Here is an 18,255-nt window from a genome sequence, read left to right as displayed (position 1 = left end):
GACACAACACTACTGAAGAATATTACAGTAACTTATTTGATAAAGCAGTGGCAGGGTTTGAGAGGATTAACTCCAGTTTTGAAAGAAGTTCTAGGTGGGTAGAACTATCAAACAGCATTGCATGCTGCAGAGAAATCTTTTGTGGAAGAAGAGTTAATTGATGTGGCAAATTTCAATGTCTAATTTTAAGAAATTGTCACGGTTGTCCCAACCTTCAGCAACTACCATTCTGATTAGTCAGCAGTCATTAACATCGAGTCAAGACCCTCCACTAGCAAAATGATTGCAACTTGCTGAAGGCTCAGATGATGGTAAGCAAATTTTTTTTTTTTTGCAATAAAGTTTTTTTTTTTATTAAGATATGTACATTGTTTGTTAGACATAATACTATTGCATACTTAATGAATTATAGTATTGTGTAAACACAACTTTTATATATACCTGTCGTATCCTGCTTTCTAGAGCCCCCAAGTTGGGGTGACAAAACGTACCCGTGCTTTCTAGAGCCTCCACGCTGGGGTGATTAAAATATACCTTCCTAGTGGAGAAGTGATGAGGTGGGACTCCTGAGGATGGTGGAAAAAGTGGAGTCTGTTTATTTCAAGGACTTTTGCCTTTTTATAATGTAACAAAAACAACACTGAGCATGTGGGACCACATAAACAACTTTCTATTATACATAGTTTGCCACCTGGGTATCACTTCTACCTATTATCACTCTGCTTCAATCTCAACACAGATTGTCACAGCCTCTGACTTCTCAGGAAGGCTGAGAATCCTTAGGAGAAATGGGGAGCCAAACTAGACATTGTCAGCAGGTTCACTCTGGACTGAAGGGTCTTATACCTCACCCATAGTTTCCTCACTGACTGTGACCCTCTACATATACTGACAAATAAAAAAACTCCTGTGACTTGCTTTTCTGAGGGTGACCACAATGTCTCTAAGGGATACTTGATTACCAAAAAAAAAAAAAAAGTAAAATATTCCTCAGTCATGTGATGCATTTGAATTCTCCCTCCCCAGCCAGACCATAAGCTTCCAGGGCAGGGGCACTACTTTGAATTCCCTTTATATTGCCCACACCATTTCTTGTTATGAATGTTTTCTACAATTCTCCTTAGTAAATACTATTGACTGATATGATTATGGATTACTCACAAAATATACTGCTCCAAAGCTCCCATGTCCTATCTCTCTTAGATCTGTGAAGAGTTTCTCTGGATCTTCTTTGAAGAAGAGCTCTGCGATTTCTGGGTCCTTCAGGCTGCCCGCTCGGCTAGTTGATGGCATCCTGCTGGGCAGTCAGCTATCTGACTATCTGGGTTTACACTGCTGTCCCAATCCTTGGTTCATCTGTATGAATGAAGTCACTTCTGCATTGACTACTGTAAGAGAGGAAAGAAATCACATGATAAGGAATAAAATTAAAAACTACAAAAGACTGAGGTTGAGTGCACGTCTGTTTGAATTTTGCCATGCTAAGGCCAGGACTAGTTGTCAAACAGCCCAGAAGCCTTCCTGAATCCCTGCATTTCTCAGTATGTTATAACCCTTTTTAGTACATTGTATTTGCATAAATGGTGTATTTTCCTTCTCCCATGCTCCCAATCTCCACCACTAGAAGAATACAAATTCCCTAAGAACAGCTTATGGGGGGGTGGGGATGGGGGGAGGGAAGGAGAGACAGAGGACATCTGCCTCATACAGAGTTCTGCACATGCACAGAGCAATTTCCTCATCAATGTTCAGCTGACTTGGTTTAAAATGAAAGATGATCTATTACTATTCCTTTAGCACAAATTATCTAATAACAAAAGAATTAGTAGCCATAAAATTACTTAGACTATTCTTACATACAACAGGTGTACAGCAATTAACTTAAAACAATGAAATCTCTATAAATTGACTAAACAATCTTTTCTTTTTTATGATTAAAAGCTCTTTAAATAACAAGAACCTTGTTCTTTTCTCTTGCAAAAAGGGAGACCCTAATCTGCTGTACCTTATCTTTCATAAGGTCCATCAGCTAAGTCATATAATGTTCTAGATAACTGAAATAATTACTTTTTCCTCTATCTCCTTTCTATGGTAGGGACAGAATCCTGGATTCTAGATAGGGAATTTCATAAGGTAGAGAAATTGAGGAATAAGAAAATTCCCTTTAATTATGAAGGTTGGCACCTTCTCTGAAACTTACAGTCTCAGAAAATGGTCCCAGTCCACTGAGAGACCAAATGCTTTGTCCAGGATCACACAGCCATCATTGGATGTTTCAAAGGCAGTCCAGATCTTGCTGTCACACTGCCTATGTAAAAATATTCTTCAAATCTCTCCCATTTATCAAAATTAGCAGATGTGTACCAAATGTAAAATATGTGAAATGAGGCTCTTTATTTTTTAAATTCTTTTGCCAATATGTATTGCTTGTGTTCATGAAATAACATAGTATATCAGAATGAGAAGTCAAGGAGGCCTGAAATATGGTCTATCTAAACTCTACCAATTTCTGACTATGACCTTGGGCAAAGTGTTGAATCTCTTGGGATCTCTACTCTTCACCTATAAAACTCAGGCCCACAGGTGTCTTGAAAGGCATCGGAAAATGTCATCAAAGCCTATCCCTCCTGAAGAGGAAACTGAAGCAAACTGCCTAGTTATTCTGTGATTATTTTTCTAAAATGACATTCTCTACCTAAAACCTTTTGGTTCTTGAAAAATTCAGTCTTTAACAATTATTTAAGAATTGAACAGAATCAAAATTAGCTATATTTTAAGTTTTCTAACCAGTTCTTATCAAATATTCACTACAGCCATGCACATATTTCCTTTTAAATTCAAAGCAATTCCAGCCCTTCCCTGGACAAGTTGTGTACAATATTTATATATATATATATATATATAGATAGATAGATAGATATATAGATAGATATAGATAGATATAGATAGATAGATATAGATATAGATATAGATATGAAATATAGACAAGATGGACAGGGAAAAAATATTACATATCATTTTAAAAATTTTTTTCTTTTATTTAAAAACTATCCTATCTGCACACAGGGGCCAACTTTTGGGAGGAGAGTGGCAGCAACGTCCAAAAGATGGAAATTAACTGCTGCCACTAACTACTGGGGCTACTCATTCTAAGAGTTAACACAATCAGCTCCATCACCCTTCAGCTTCCAATTCCTGACTTCCCTCCAGGAGAAGACTCCCCAAAGCCAAGCACAGTCAAACACCAACATTGCACTCAGGCAGAATGCTGCCACAGCAATGGTGAAAAACTAGGAGCCTGACAAAGGCACTTGAAGCTCACCCAGTTTAAGTAGCTGCTACCCACTGCATGAAAAGTGCTCTTATGGAGATTTCAGGACAAGATTAGCTATGAACTCCATCATCATCTTTCCCTTTAACATGAAGGGGAAGGGAAAAGCACAACTGAAGAAAATATGAAATTATACCCTCAAACTGAAGGTTTGGCTAAAGAATGGAAGCATTTTTATCTGATCTGAAAGGCAGAATCTACATCATGGCACGCGTAAACTTCTATATAACTCATATGAGCTGTTATTAAGATACATATTTCAAATACTTAATATGTAGTGGATCATTTGTTAAATACATTATTACTTTATTTTTAAAAGAGAATTAATATTTTGGAAAGGAGGATTAATGTACCTGGAATTATTAAAGAACCATCATGATTAAAAGAAATTCTAAGCCTATACTGAATTTCACTTGTGGCAGAAATAGGAAGGGCCAATAATAAAGTACATTTTTAAAAACCTGGGTGAAAGCTGGATAATTTTGTCAATACCTGAGTAATTCACCTTTAAGAAAACTAATTGAAATAAGTTTAGAGAAGAGAACAATTGTTTTTTCATCCCAGATGAAAATAATGAATAAATAGGTTTTTTAACTTAAAAAAAGAAAAAAAAGGCAACTGTTTCACATTTATAACATGAAGCCCAACAATGGACAATAACATCAGTCAAATGCAATTGAAGGGGGGAAGGGAACTAATAATCAGAGTATACTCAGTATTACTAGAGGAATGCTTCTTGGATCAGCGGTAATGATGTCATGTTGTTCATCTTTTAAGAAGCATCAAATTCTTACAAAAAGGACATTGTTGTTCAAAAGCAACTGCTTCAATCCCACAATGCCCTGTTCCCTACATCTGTTAATCACACAGAGTCCAGGCTTGAAATATTCACAAATCATAATATCCTTGAAAGGAAAAAAAAAATCATTCTCCCCCCAAGATAGAGTGGTCCCCCATTTTCTGACTTTGAATATGCTTTTACCAATACAGAAATGTATATGTATTCAGGTTATTGGATTAGCATTAATAAGGTGATTTACTACTTTGTTTTGCCAGCTTTCAAAAGACAAAGGAAAGTTAATTTCTCCTAAACTCAAAGTCAGGACTTTGGAAAAAGAAGGGAGAGGTCTGAATCTCCCCAAGGAGAAGAGAATGAGAAAATAAGGCCTTTACAAGGACCACAACGAAGAAAACCTGCAAGATAGGACAGAAGCAATTTTTTGGAAGCCTCAGTAAAACATTGAGGAAGGGATACAAAGAGGACAAAAAGAAAGAGAAAAAAAAAGTTAATTCCTACTACCAAAAAAAAGATCCTGAAGAGCTAATTCATCATAATTTAAAAGTACTAAATGATTCTTCTTAAATACAATTCATACTTAATGTATAAATATAAACATACTTTCTGAGCATATCAATTACATACTGCATACTAAACACAGTGAAGAGTTATCCTGGACTCCTCATTTTCCCTCATCTTATATACAATTAGATGTCAAATTTTGTCATTTCTATTTGTGATCTCTCTATTCACACTAGGCCTATTCTAGTTAAGACTTTCATCAATTTTTATCTAGACCATTGCAACAACATCCTAACTGGTCCCTTCAATAATCCAACCTCAACTGCCAAAGTGATTTTCTTAATGAAAAGATGTGAAATGAATAAAGTGAACATAAAGGTTCCCTTAATCAAAATCTATTCTTTTATAGCCTAATCCCAACCCCCTTTTTTCCAAGATTATTAGATAGAGATAGATAGAGATAGATAGATTCTCCCTCAAGCCCTCAAAGGACTATAGTCTGATAAATCCCTTTTAATTTTGTTCTTGTTCCCATCTCCACAACTTGGTACTGGCTGTAGTCTACCATGCTTGAATGAAATGTATTTCTTCTTTACCTCTGTCTCTCAGAATCCTTGTTTTCCTTAAAACTAAAGTGTTAATGCCTTCCTCCTATTATCTTACAACTTGATAGTTAGCATTTAAGAAACACTTGGTTACTGACTAAAAATCATATTTCAGGACTTCAAAAGATGTTTTCTGAATTTCTGTGGCCAAAAAGTCTCATCACTGATAGTCAACCTTTTGAAGTCTTTTCAAACTTAGCAAGGCTGGTCTATGCCAAGAGACAGTCTGCAGCTAAATCGAGATTTTTCAATTTGATAGGACTTTTCAACTAAGCTTGCGTTCTATTAGCAAAGAGAATTCTGAGTTAACTCTATTTCTCAATAGAGTAGGATTTTTGTTGGAAGATGTCTACCAGAGTCCATGAAATAAATTCTAATAACCAAACTATGACCACACAGTATCAATTTTGCTACAATTTTGAAATGGGAAGTTTTTATAGAGTAGACACAATTCCAAATATTCTTGTCCCCACTTAATTTCATTAATATATTCAAGATATAAAAATGCAACAAATGGGAAAAGAAACACCATGGTAGGCCTATCCATGTCTATTACCCCATTATGGATCTCAAACAGAAACAAAGATACCTACTTAATCTAGTGTGTCTGCTACATGTTAGTTTTAAGGAACTGATAAAAGCAGGTAGTGAATTCAGCCTACATTATTATTTGAAAACTCAAAAAAGACATATCAAGTTAATATGTATAATTCTTCAAGTGATCCATAAGTTTTATTCACGAATATTCTAGAACTTTAAGACTTGAAACATCCCATATAGAAAAGCACTTACTATAATAGAAAGAGTACTGAATTTGGAATCAAAATGTGGGTTCAAATTCTAGTTCCAACATTTAAGAAAAAATTAATTTTGAGAAAGGTCTGTAGAAATAATTTATTTCAAGTGAATTATCCAATCTGACAAGCATAAAACTACCTCTTATGTGTACAATGTTAGGCATTGGGGATACAAAGACAAAATTAAACTTAAATTTTACTGAGATCCAATATATAAACAACCATGTAAGTGATAATTTGAAGAAAGTATAAGTATTAACAAAAATAAGAAATCTTCAAAGGCTTTCCACAGAAGGTGCTAAAAGAGCTGAACCTGGAAGGAAGCTAGGTGAGGAGGAAAAGAATGTTAAGGCAAGGGAGACAATCTGTACAAAGGCCCAGAAGTGGGATATGAGGTTCACATTTGGATATCTGAATTCACGATTATCTGAATGAGAGTGATATGCTGGCTGGAGTCACATTATGAAGGGTTTTTAAATGCTAAGCAGAGTTATTGGTGTCTTATCCAATGTACTTCTGAAAAGCCTCAGAAGTTCCTTGAAAGGGGGAGGGAAATCCGATCTCTGTAAGTGGAGGCTGTTTGTTGCAAGAGCCTAGAAAAGAGCAGTTAAGGGCTTAATATGGGCTGACCTCCTAGAATAGAGATATGGGGAGCAGATATAATTCTCAACTGACTGTATATGGGGAGGAGTACAAGGGAATGGGGAAAATCAAGGATCACCTTCACTTTGTGAACCTTGGTAACTGAAGGCCTGATAGTGCTTTTATAAGAAATAGGTAAGTTTGGAGGAGAAGTGGGTCTAGGGAGAAAGTAATGAGCTCCAATTTGGAGGTGTTAAATTTAAGATGCCTTTGAATATTCAGGTAGAGATGTCTAATGGGAATGGTGATGTGAGTGATATGGGACTCAAGTTCAGGAGACAGACTAGGACGATTTATATAGACATGAGATTCAATAACATAAAGAAGCAGAAGAGCAAACTGTGGTACCCTGCTTTATAAATTTGGGCAACTCAGCCTGAGATTTAGTTTTCACTACTTGAAAAGGCGAGATAATACTTGCACTCCTCCTCTCTAATAGGGTTGTGAAAAACTGTTTTGTAAACCACAAAATGACATATAAATAGGAGTTATTAAATCATTTACCCCTCTGCTGACTTTACACTGTGTTATTATGACATCAACTGTGTGCGTGTATATATGTGTATAAAGGATATAATGTGCCTCTGATTTCATTAGTATAGGAAACTTATACTAAATATGTATGAATGTTATTTATAATTAGTATATAAGCAAGCTAATTTTATTAGCTTTGAAACTACTATCAAGGGCCTTACTAAAATCCAATCTATTGGCTAAGGCATTCATTCCCCTGATATACTATTCTATGAAACTTGTTAAATTGGGGAATTAGTTTAGTCTAGTGTGGCTAGGGCCTGAACCTGTAATTTCATTGGTATTAGTAACTCCCAGATGAAGCCGTTCCAACTAACAAATATAGGATGACATCTTCCTGCAAGTGACATTCTTTGAGTTGTCCAGGGCACCTGAGAGGCTGAGGATCTTGTCCAGAATTGGTATATGCCAAAGGCAGGACTTAAACCCAGGTCTTCTTGGTTCTAAGACTGGCTGTCTAGTCACAATGCCATCATTTCTCCACTATATACCTATACATCTACTATCTTAAAAGAAAACTGAAAAATTTGGTAAAATATTTAGTAAGAATTAAAAGTTTGAAGGAAATTGAGAGAAAGAATCCTACTTCTTTAGTAAGGCCTTTTCTAAATTACAGCCCCCAAACACTAAAAAACAAATGAGAAAACTGTCTTATGATATCATAAGAGGTCAATATAAAGAAAGCAGGACTCTTGGAACCAAGTAGTGAATTTGGGAGAGAGCTTCTCTAGTGGAAAATCTCAAACTCAAACTAACTTCCTTCCTTCCTAAGTGATTACATCAGGGACCAGAAAGGGTCTCCAATCCTCCTCTAGTGCTTTTCCCATTTAGTATATCATGCTACTTCCCTTATAAAGGAGATATATAAAGGAGATAAGTAAGCTGTACAGCCAAAATATGATACATAATGCTATTTAAAATAAAAATCATCAGTATGTATTTGACTTAAAATGAATGTTAGAGTTTAAACAGGAATTAAACACTAAATAATATAATATGTTGGCCGGTCTTTGAATTTGAGGAGACAGTTTTCTTGATAAAATTCCCCATAACAAGCAAAAACATTAAAAAAAAAAAAAGTTTAGCGAGATGAAAAAATATATCCATTCTTTCTTTACAAAGGTGGGCTACTATGGGTGTGGCACAAAGCACATCAGACATACTGGATGGTTTTGCTGAATTACTAAATTGCTCTTTTTTTCTTTTTTATTATAAAGGAGGGGGGAGGGGTATATTAAAAAAAAATCAAACTGATGCAACAATAAATACCATTAATAAAGACTGGATAAAAAATCTTAATATTTTACTCTAAAAGGTTAACTGAATGATAAATTTAATTCATTTTTATTTGCTATCTCCTCCTCTCTGCTAAGCTCCTCCCCCAAAAAGAAAAAGGAAGTCATCATCAAGGGTGGCTCCAAACAGGAAAAGGCACATGAGAGACAAGTGACAGGGAAAGGCAGTGACATTTCCTTGTCCCAGAGCTTAGCAGAGGGTGTTTCTCTTCCACCAGTCCAATCCAACAGGTGCCTACTATGTGCAGAAAATATGAAAACAGGCTATAGTCTCAGGAACTGCATTCCAATTAAGAAATGACAAGGATAAAGTATACAAACAAGTATGTTTAAACTCAAGGGGCTCAAAAAAAAAAATGCCCATCTCTTTCTGTTCTTCACTTCTGTTTCTGCTGAGGATTTTACCACTACTCCTGAATCATCTTCTCTTATAGATCCAATTAATTGACAAGTCTCATAAATGACATCTCCATCTCCCACCTCTCACAAGCCTTTTGAAAGCTCAGGACCTCTCCCCGCTTTACCACAGCTTCCTAAGCATTTTCCCCATGCCCACCCACTTTCTCATCTTTCCATGTTATTCTCCACAAAGCTACCAAACTGACATTCCAAAAGTCCTGGTCTGATTCCTGGCCAAGCTCAAGCATCTTCTTCCTCTGTTTAGCATTCATAGCCATTCACAATCTGACACTAGGCTATCTTTCCACAATCATCTCAAGTTACTCTCCCTCACTTGGTCTAGATTCAAGTCAAACTGACCCTTTCTGTATCTGTCCCATGCTCCCTCCAACACAAAGAAAACATGACATTTCCTATCTCCATGACACTGGCAAGACTATTTCCTCTATCCCTAACGCTCTCCTTCCTCACACAGACCTTATGAAACTCTGGTTCCTGCCAAAGTTCAACTCAGGCAGCACCTCCTTTGACAAGGCCTTTCCTGAATCTCCTCCCTCAATAAGGTCCTTGCATTGGCTGTATATGTGGCAACTATCTGAGAGACAGCGCTGCAGAACTTGCTCACTGACATCAGTGATACAGGTGAGGATGGGCTGTGTATTGGCTTGGGCCCAGAAAGCCTGGGAACAGCTGGCGGGGGAGGGAAGGAGCACTGCCTTCAAGCCAGAAAAATGTGAACCCTGAACCTATTCCAGTTTCACTGGGAAAAGTTACTGAAGACACTGGGGACCTCAGGCTCCTCATCAAAATGAAGGGGCGATGCTAGATGGCTCCTCAGGTGGTTCACCCCTTAGGAGCCTCAGACACTCTGTCATGTCCTTGCTGGGGCTTACTTGAAGGCAGCAATTGTTGGCTTTTCTTTAGGCAATAATGGAAGAAAAGAGAGGCTAAAAGTTGGACCTTTCCTTGAAGTGGATGAGATGGGATAACAGACAAGAAGAAAAGGTAGAACTACTCAATTTTATTTTGCAGTACTGAACAGGGAGCAGCAATCTAAGTGAACTACAGAAGCATCTGACTGCTTCTGATAAACTCAACTCACCTGTCAGTTGTGGCTGCTAAGCACCAACAATGATAAGGAGAAAATCAAGGAAAAGAGACAAGGAGCCAAAAGGTTGAGAAGGCAACTGTCCTGATTTTCAAACAAATGGAAGAGAACATAGTCTACAACTACAGGACAATCAATGAGATTGACTTCAATTCCAGGGAATTTTGTACAACAGATCATTAAATAGATGATTGGTGAGCATCCAAAAAAGGAAACAAGTGATTACAATGAGCCAGTATGAGTTCATCAAGAACAGATCATGCCAGAGTAACCTCATTTTCCCCTTAGACCATTCCACCTTAGAATTGAAAACTTAAAGACTTCCAGAACTAGGTCTGAAAACAGCTTCACTAAAAATCTAAAACCACTCCTTTCCAGAAGCGGAACCCAATTTTAAAATAAAGTGAAAAGTCAAGAAATAGGTGGGAGAAATGAGCAAACAATTAAAAAAGAACTTGATAGAAAGTATCTAGGGTGACAGGGAAGATCAAATGCAAAATCAAAACTGTAATACCCTAAATCTATATCTCAAAGAGATTTTTACAAAAGGAAAAGGATTATATGTACAAAAATATTTGTAAGAGTCCTTTTTATGGAGACAAAGAATTGGAAATTGAAGGAAATGTTCATTAATTAAGGAATGGCTGAACAAGTTGTAGTGTAAGATTGTGATGAAGTGCTACTGTGCTATAAGAAATGATAAGCAAGCCGCTTTCAGAAAAACCTGGAAAGGCTCACATGAACTGATACAAAGTGAAATGAGAACAAAGAGATCATTGGACACAATAAGATCGATACTGTATGATGATCAACTGTGAATGACTTAGCTATTCTGATTAATACAAGGATCCAACACAATTAAAAGATCCATGATGAAAACGAGACCCTTAGAGAAAGATGGATTCAGAATGCACATCAGAATATATATATTTTAAACTTTATTTTGATTCTTTTGTTTCTTTCACCACATGACTAATACAGAAATATCTTGCATGACTGTATGTGTATGCACCAGTATAACCTATATCAAATTACTTGATTTCTCAACAAAAAGGGGTGGGGAGGAAGACATGAAAAAGAATTTGCAATTCAAAATTTCAAAAAGAATGTCAATTGTTTTTATATGTAATGAGGGGAGGGGATAAAGCATATAAAAAAGTGTAAAATAAGGAAATATTGTTCTGAAAAGGATTTGGAAATTTTAATAGCCCAATGATAACCACCACTGTTGTTCAAATGTTTTTCAGCCATATTTGACTCTGTGACGCCTTTGGGGTTTTCTTAGCAAAATCAACTTATTGTACAGATGAGGAAATTGAGGCAAATAGGGTTAAGTAACTTGCCCAGGGTCGCACAACTAATAAGTTTCTGAATCCAGATTTGAACTCAGGAATATGAGTTTTCTTGAGGCCAAGCCCAGCACTCTATCCACTGGATCTTCTAGATAGAATTTTATATTCTACCTACTATGTGACAAGCACTTTACAAATATTTCATTTTATCTTCACAACAATGCTATGAAATAGATGCCATTTTATAGATGAGAAAATTAAGATAGTTAGAGGTCATGACTTTCCCAGATTCACACAACTATCAAGTCTGGGGCTACATTTAAACTCATCTTCTTGACTCCAGATCTATCTATTGTGCTATCTACTGTCTTATACCCTATACAAATTAACATTATAATACATCAAGCCCAAAAGTTAACTTGATCGTGGACTGAATTAAGAGGGACAAAACCTCCAGAAATGAGGTGACAATCCTCCTGTATTTTTTTATTAGGCCTCTTCTGGAGTCCTACACATCACAGTTTAAGAAGGTTTGGTTGGCCAGTGTCTAGGGGGCACAAGAATGATGAAGAGCCATGAATCTATGTCAAAAGGGTCAGTTGAAGGAATTAGGCATGTTTAGTCTGAAAAATATCAGTTGGGGATAGGGAAAGCTCAAACCCTGTGATTCTGATCTATTCCATATACCAATGGATCCTTTTTACATTTTGTGGGTATCGGCGAAAAATTCAAGGTATCTCAGGACCAGACCATTTCCTTTTCCAATTATTAATATATAAACTGAAACACAAATAGGCTATTAACTACTTTTACTCCAGAGTCACACAAGAGCCCCTGACTCTAGCATTCTACTTCTCACATTTACAATGATTTAGCTACATAATGTGACGATTCTATTCAAAATTTTTTAGATTTTTAGATTTACAAACATTTTTTCTGGGTAACACAGCCAGTACAATCTGATAGTTTCCAGGAAAAATCATATGACTGATAAGATACACACTACCTGATATCCATATAAAATTAAATTAGGAAAGTATGCCAGTGGTTATCTTTTCTGATAGTCGGGCAAAAGGATGATCTTTGTGGCACAATATTAATTGACTGCTTAACAGAATCCAAAATGAATACACAGCAAATTTCTGCTTTTTGAAAATGATGATAGGATGGGATGATTTGATTATCCATACAAAGCTTTATTTAATTTATAACTCATGCTCTTCCCCTCCCTTTATTATTTCAAATTGTGGGAAAAATTGGGAATACTGAAGTTTTGTATATGATTGTTCACAAGATTATTTCAAATTAATTTACATAAATTAATATGAAGAAGTGCATTTTGTCACTGTCAGGTTTTTGTTTAATTGTTTTTAATAAATAAAAAGAGCAGCATTAAATTAAACTAATGAACCTAAAAGAAAAATTTCAAAAGCTAACATCTTTGGAGCAATGCAAACATAAAATGAAAAACATCATTAAATCCATCCAACCTTTAATTTATTTACCTTTTTGTCTCCCACTCCCAAATTTTTAGTTTCTACTTTAAAATTTTTCAAGTACTGGTTCAACTTTTTTGTTGGTAGTCTGTCAGGGGAATATTCTAAATTACTATCTAGCAGAAGTAGACCAGTGGAACAAATTGGTAAGGAAGAAAACAGAAACAATATAATTCAATAACTCAGTATTCAATAAACAAAATATAAATTACTTAGGAAAGAATGTATTTGATTAGAAAAAAAGAAGAAAAAACTGCTGGGAAAACTGGAAAGCTGTCTAGCAGAAATTAGGATTAGGTATTAACGTCTGACATATAGCACAAGGCAGTCTAAATGCAAGTGTCTTAATATTAAAGGTCATATAAAAATATCAGAAAAAAAGAGATCATGTCCTTCATACACTAGGAGATATAATCTTAATCATAGAAGGGATGGAGACAATTACAAAAAATAATAGCTAACTTTAACTAGATGAAACTAAAAAACATCTTTTAACAAAATTATGTGCCTGGGATAAGAGAAGATGTTAAATAAGAGAAGAAACAATTATTTCATATATAAAATCTAAATGTGTCTGTGTATAGATATATGATATATGTATATATATATACACACACACACTCGTATGAGACAGATTAAAAACCATACCCTAATAAATAAGAGATCAAAAGATATGAACAGTTCTCAAAAGAATTGCAAATTAGCAATCATACAAAAAAAATCTTCCAAAACATTAATAAGGAGAATTAGAAAACAAAATAACCTTTTGCTTTCACCTCATATCCTTCAAATTTGGCAAAGATGACAAAAGATGAGAATAGTCAATGTTGAAAGGTGGTAATGTGTCAATATAAACATTTTGGAAAGCAATCTGGAATATGCAAATAAAGTGATTAAGCTATTCAAACCTTTTGACTTAAAGACTATAAGTCCATTGATTTATACTTATATCCAATGGAAGCCATTGATAAGAAGCTACCAAAATATTTTTTTGCTGTTCAGTCATTTCAGTTGTGTCCAACTTTTTGTGTGACCCCATCTGAGGTTTTCTTGCTTTTTCCAACTCATTATACAGATGAGGAACTGAGGTAACCAGGGTTAAGTGACTTGCCCATGGTCACACAGATGGTCAGCATGTAGTCTTAGGCTATATTTTAACACAGTTCTTCCTTACTCTGGGCCAGGCACTCTTATCTATTGCACTGCCTAACTGTCCAAAATATTGATAGTAGTACTTTTCTTTTGTTGCCCCCCCCCCTCTCCTCCTCCCTCCCTCCTTCCCTCTCTCCTTCTCCCTCTTTCTCCCTCTCTCCCCTTTTCCCCGCCTCTTCCCCTCCCCTCCTCTCTCTCCCTCCCTTCTTCTCTGTCTCTTTTCCTCTACCCCTCTCCTTTCTCCTCTCCCTCCCTCTCTCCCTCTCCATCTCTGTCGCTCTCCCTCTCTCTCTCTCTAAAGATAATGGAAGAACTAGAAACAACCCGATGTCCAATAATTGGAAGATGGCTACACAAAGTATGATTAATGTAATGGAGTATGCTTCACTATAAGGATTGATACCTAATGAAAACAGAGTAGCATGTAAAGTTGTACATGAAATGTTAGAGTGAAGTAGGAATAATTTTTTTAAAATGCATAACCACCACAACAATGTAACCAGAACCACCACAAACAGAAATAAATACTGCAAAATTATTGAGAATAAACATGGTTTTCAATCAGAGACAGGAGAAAACATTCCTATCTCACCACTCTGCAGGAATGGCAGGCCCACAAACGCTATACACTGCATACAATTTTAGACTTTTTCAATGTATTGATCAGTCATACTGACTTTTTTCATGTTCTTTTTATTTCTTTTTGTTTTTAATATATACTATTTGTTATATAAGAAAGACCTCTGGAAGGGAGTGAGATGGAGGGATACCAGGAGATAGTGTATAATTTTTTTAAAAATCTACTTATTAAGTCCAACTCAATTCTACTTCCTAATTTAGAAATCCTTCCCTAAGAATCTCCATAGACTTTTTCTTAAAATTTCTAATAAGCTTATCAGTTATTAATTATAGTCATTTACCTTTGATTTTTATTCCCTAAGTTGCAAAAGGATGATGGTCCAGAAGTACCAAAACTTTCAAAATTCTCTAGAGTCTCATATAATACACTTCATATGACAGAAATTATTTTGTGATTTGATGGCCTCATTATCTGAAAAGAGGGAAGGGTAAGCTATAAAAGTTTTCCAATAAAATAAATCTGTGTATAGTTGATCAAATCTCTAAGAGAGGAAAAAAGAATTCTTCAACCTGCAGAATTACTCTGAACATCCCAAAACAGGAAAAGAATCTATTTATACAAATAATAGTCATAACGGCTCTTTTCGTGATGGCTAAGAACTGGAAATCAAAGGGACGCCCAACAGTGGGACATGGCTGAATAAACTGTGGTATATGATTATAACAGAACATTGTTGTACTATGAGAAATGACAAGCGGGTCGTTTCAGAAAAATCTGTAAAGACTTATATGAACTGATGCATAGTGAAGTGAAGAATCAGAATATTGAACACAGTTAACAATACTGTTTGAAGAACTGAATAACTTAGATGTTCTGAATAATACAATGATCAAAGACAATTCCAAAGGATTAAGGATGAAGCATACTATCCAACTCCAAAGAAAAAACAGATTATTAATACAAACTGAAGCATGCTATTTTTTACTTTCCAGTCTTCTTACACAAGATGACTAATGTGGAAATGTTTTAAATAATTATACATATATAATTTGCATCTAATTGCTTACTGTCTCAGGAAAGGGGGATGGGAAGAAAAGAGGGAGGCACAGAATTTGGAACTCAAAACTTTAAATTAAAATTAAAAAATAAAATTAAAATTAAATTAAAATAAAAAATTAAAAAAAATTTTAAATGAATAAAACAAAAAATTATATAAAAGCAGGACAAGCTATGAATGTTACATGATAAAGTTCTTAATATACTGAAAAAGAAAAAAAAAGGAAATAATATTTTGAGGCATGGTATTAAATAAATATTATCTTTTCAAATTCCTAATAGGTAATTCTTCAGTAATAAAAGTACACACAAACTAGAAATTTTCAATTTTTCTAGCCCCAAACTGCCTAATTTGCAATATTCAGAAAATAGAAATGAAGTTAAGTAAACCATTATTTCAATCCCATTCTCTTAACTATTCAGATAAATAGAGCCAGTTGACATATTGGATGGTTTTGCTGAACTACTGAACTGTTCTTTTTCTTTTTTCTTTTGTTATACAAGGATGGGAATGTAGTATTTTTTATATTATAATAAATGTAATGCTTATTGATCTGGAGAAGGACAGGGTCATGAAAAGTTGGACATGACTGAAACTGAACAACTAGAAAAGGTCAACAATCTAAGTTAGGAAGACCTCAGTTCAAATCCGATCTCAGTCACTTATTAGCTATATAACCCTCAGCGAATCAGAGCCTCTGCTTTGGTTTCCACTTTTGTAAAATAAGGCTCTATTTGCGGAGGTTATGAGCAATTGAGAAACTTCTTAGGCAATCTGAAAACCTTAAAGACTAAATACATGCTAGTTGTTTATGATTATATTATTATTATTGTTGTCTATTAAGTCAGGGAAACCCAAGTCAAATTCAATCTTAGACACTAGCAGTATGACCCTGAATAAGCCACTTAATCTCTGTCTGCCTCAGTGTCTTCATCTGTAAAATAGGGATAAGAATAGTAACTACTTCAAAGGATTGATGTGAGGATGAAATCAGATACTGAGCACAGTGCCTGGCACATAGTAGATGCTATATAAATGTTTGTTCCCTCCCCTTTATTATTATGATTTAATTCTATTATTGACTGTTCCCCTTCCCTGTTTCCATCTCCTTGCCATGCAGCTTTAGCTTTTATTACAATATGTCTCAATATGAGAACATATTGAACTTATAGCAAGTTCTCAAACTTTTTAATCTCAGGATCCACTTACATTCTCAAAAATTATTAAAGACTCCTCTCCATCCCCTTAGGGATTTTGTTTCTGCCAATTATATCTAATGATATTTATTGTATTCAAATTTAAAACTGATAAAATTTTAATATTCATTTTAAAATAACAATAAACCCAATAAACAACATTTTATGAAAAATAATTTTTAAATATACCATATTTCTGCAAATCTAATGTCTAACATAACAAGCATTGGACTGTCAAGGGTCTTTGGACCCCACTTTTAAGAACTACTACACAATTAATATGAAGATATACTCATTTGAATTACTGAAAATGCATAGGCAACAAAACATTGTTTTTAGCTTTAATATTATCACATGGCACCTACTTTTCCAGTCATTAATTATTTAGCAATGTGAACCTAATTAAGAGTATAACTATGTCAGGGCTATTTCTGAAAGCCACCAAATCTAAAAACTATTTAGGGGAAGATTAATAAGGTTATCCTGTGAGTATTATGCATTCACTAAATAAAGGCAAATCATTTACTCAGGAAATACTTAATGGTAGAGTTCAGTGTTGGTATTTGCTACTGGCTCTCCATATTTATCCCCACTTGTGCCTGAGCTGCCTTCTCATCCTCAATTGTACCTTAGTGCTTACAACTTCTTCTCACAGTGTGGAACTGAAAGAGAAAGAAAGGGAAGGGCAGCTCTGTTTTGGGGAAAATCCCCCCAAGGATGGCCAGCCTTCATTCTTTTTCTGGCTTTGCTTCTAACTCTCAAATTTTGCCAATATGCCCTGCCTTTCCATCACTGCCATCCCCTTTCCCTTTTCAATTCCCCCATTAGAATGTCTTAAAGGAAGGCTCTTTTTGCCTATAGTTGTATCCCCAAAGCTAAGCTCAGGATGTAATAAAATTTTGTTGACTAACTCATACAAGTTTCTAAATGTAAAGCACCATTACTGCAACTTTTTAGGCTTACTTTTCACTTTGTATTTAAATACAAAGAAATGAACCTATAATACACCAATACTGATTTCAAAAACACCTAAAGCTATATATACTAACCTAATTCAAATGCCCATCTGAGTTCCTCTTGATTTAGGGTATATGTTACTTTATTCGAGACATAAAATATATGTTTTCAGATGCCAAACCATTGATAAAGGTTAAATAAACCTCATGTCTGACATCTTAATTTTAAAAATTCTATTAATAGGTAATAAGACTTTGGGGGAGAAGCTGTTAGGAACCACATACTTCACAATCAAATTATTAGCACAAAACTGGCTTACTGAACAAATTTCAAAGGCTAATAAAAATGCTTTTTTGCTTTCACCATAATTATTTTCAACTTGGAAAACAGGAAAAAGGTAATCGACATGATAGATAAGCAAACTGTCATTTGATTACTAAGAAAAGAGAACATTACAAACCTACACAATGATTTTTATTCTAACTTAGCTAAATTTGTCCTTCACTTCCTACAT

General features: G+C 35.1%; 1 protein-coding gene across 1 annotated transcript in view; it reads right to left on the bottom strand.

Moving 5' to 3' along the window:
* TAOK1 (TAO kinase 1) overlaps positions 1-18,255 on the bottom strand; it is a 126,367-nt gene that overhangs the window by 57,700 nt on the left and 50,412 nt on the right. Inside the window, 1 exon segment of the mRNA XM_031967717.1 lies at positions 1,162-1,388. Within this exon segment, the coding sequence (XP_031823577.1) occupies positions 1,162-1,293 (132 nt within the window). The 5' untranslated portion in view covers positions 1,294-1,388.

The sequence above is a fragment of the Sarcophilus harrisii genome, chromosome 4, assembly GCF_902635505.1.
Source record: "Sarcophilus harrisii chromosome 4, mSarHar1.11, whole genome shotgun sequence".
Lineage (NCBI taxonomy): Eukaryota > Metazoa > Chordata > Mammalia > Dasyuromorphia > Dasyuridae > Sarcophilus > Sarcophilus harrisii.
Note: the sequence above shows the minus strand (reverse complement) of the source record. Positions and strands in the feature narration are given on the sequence as shown.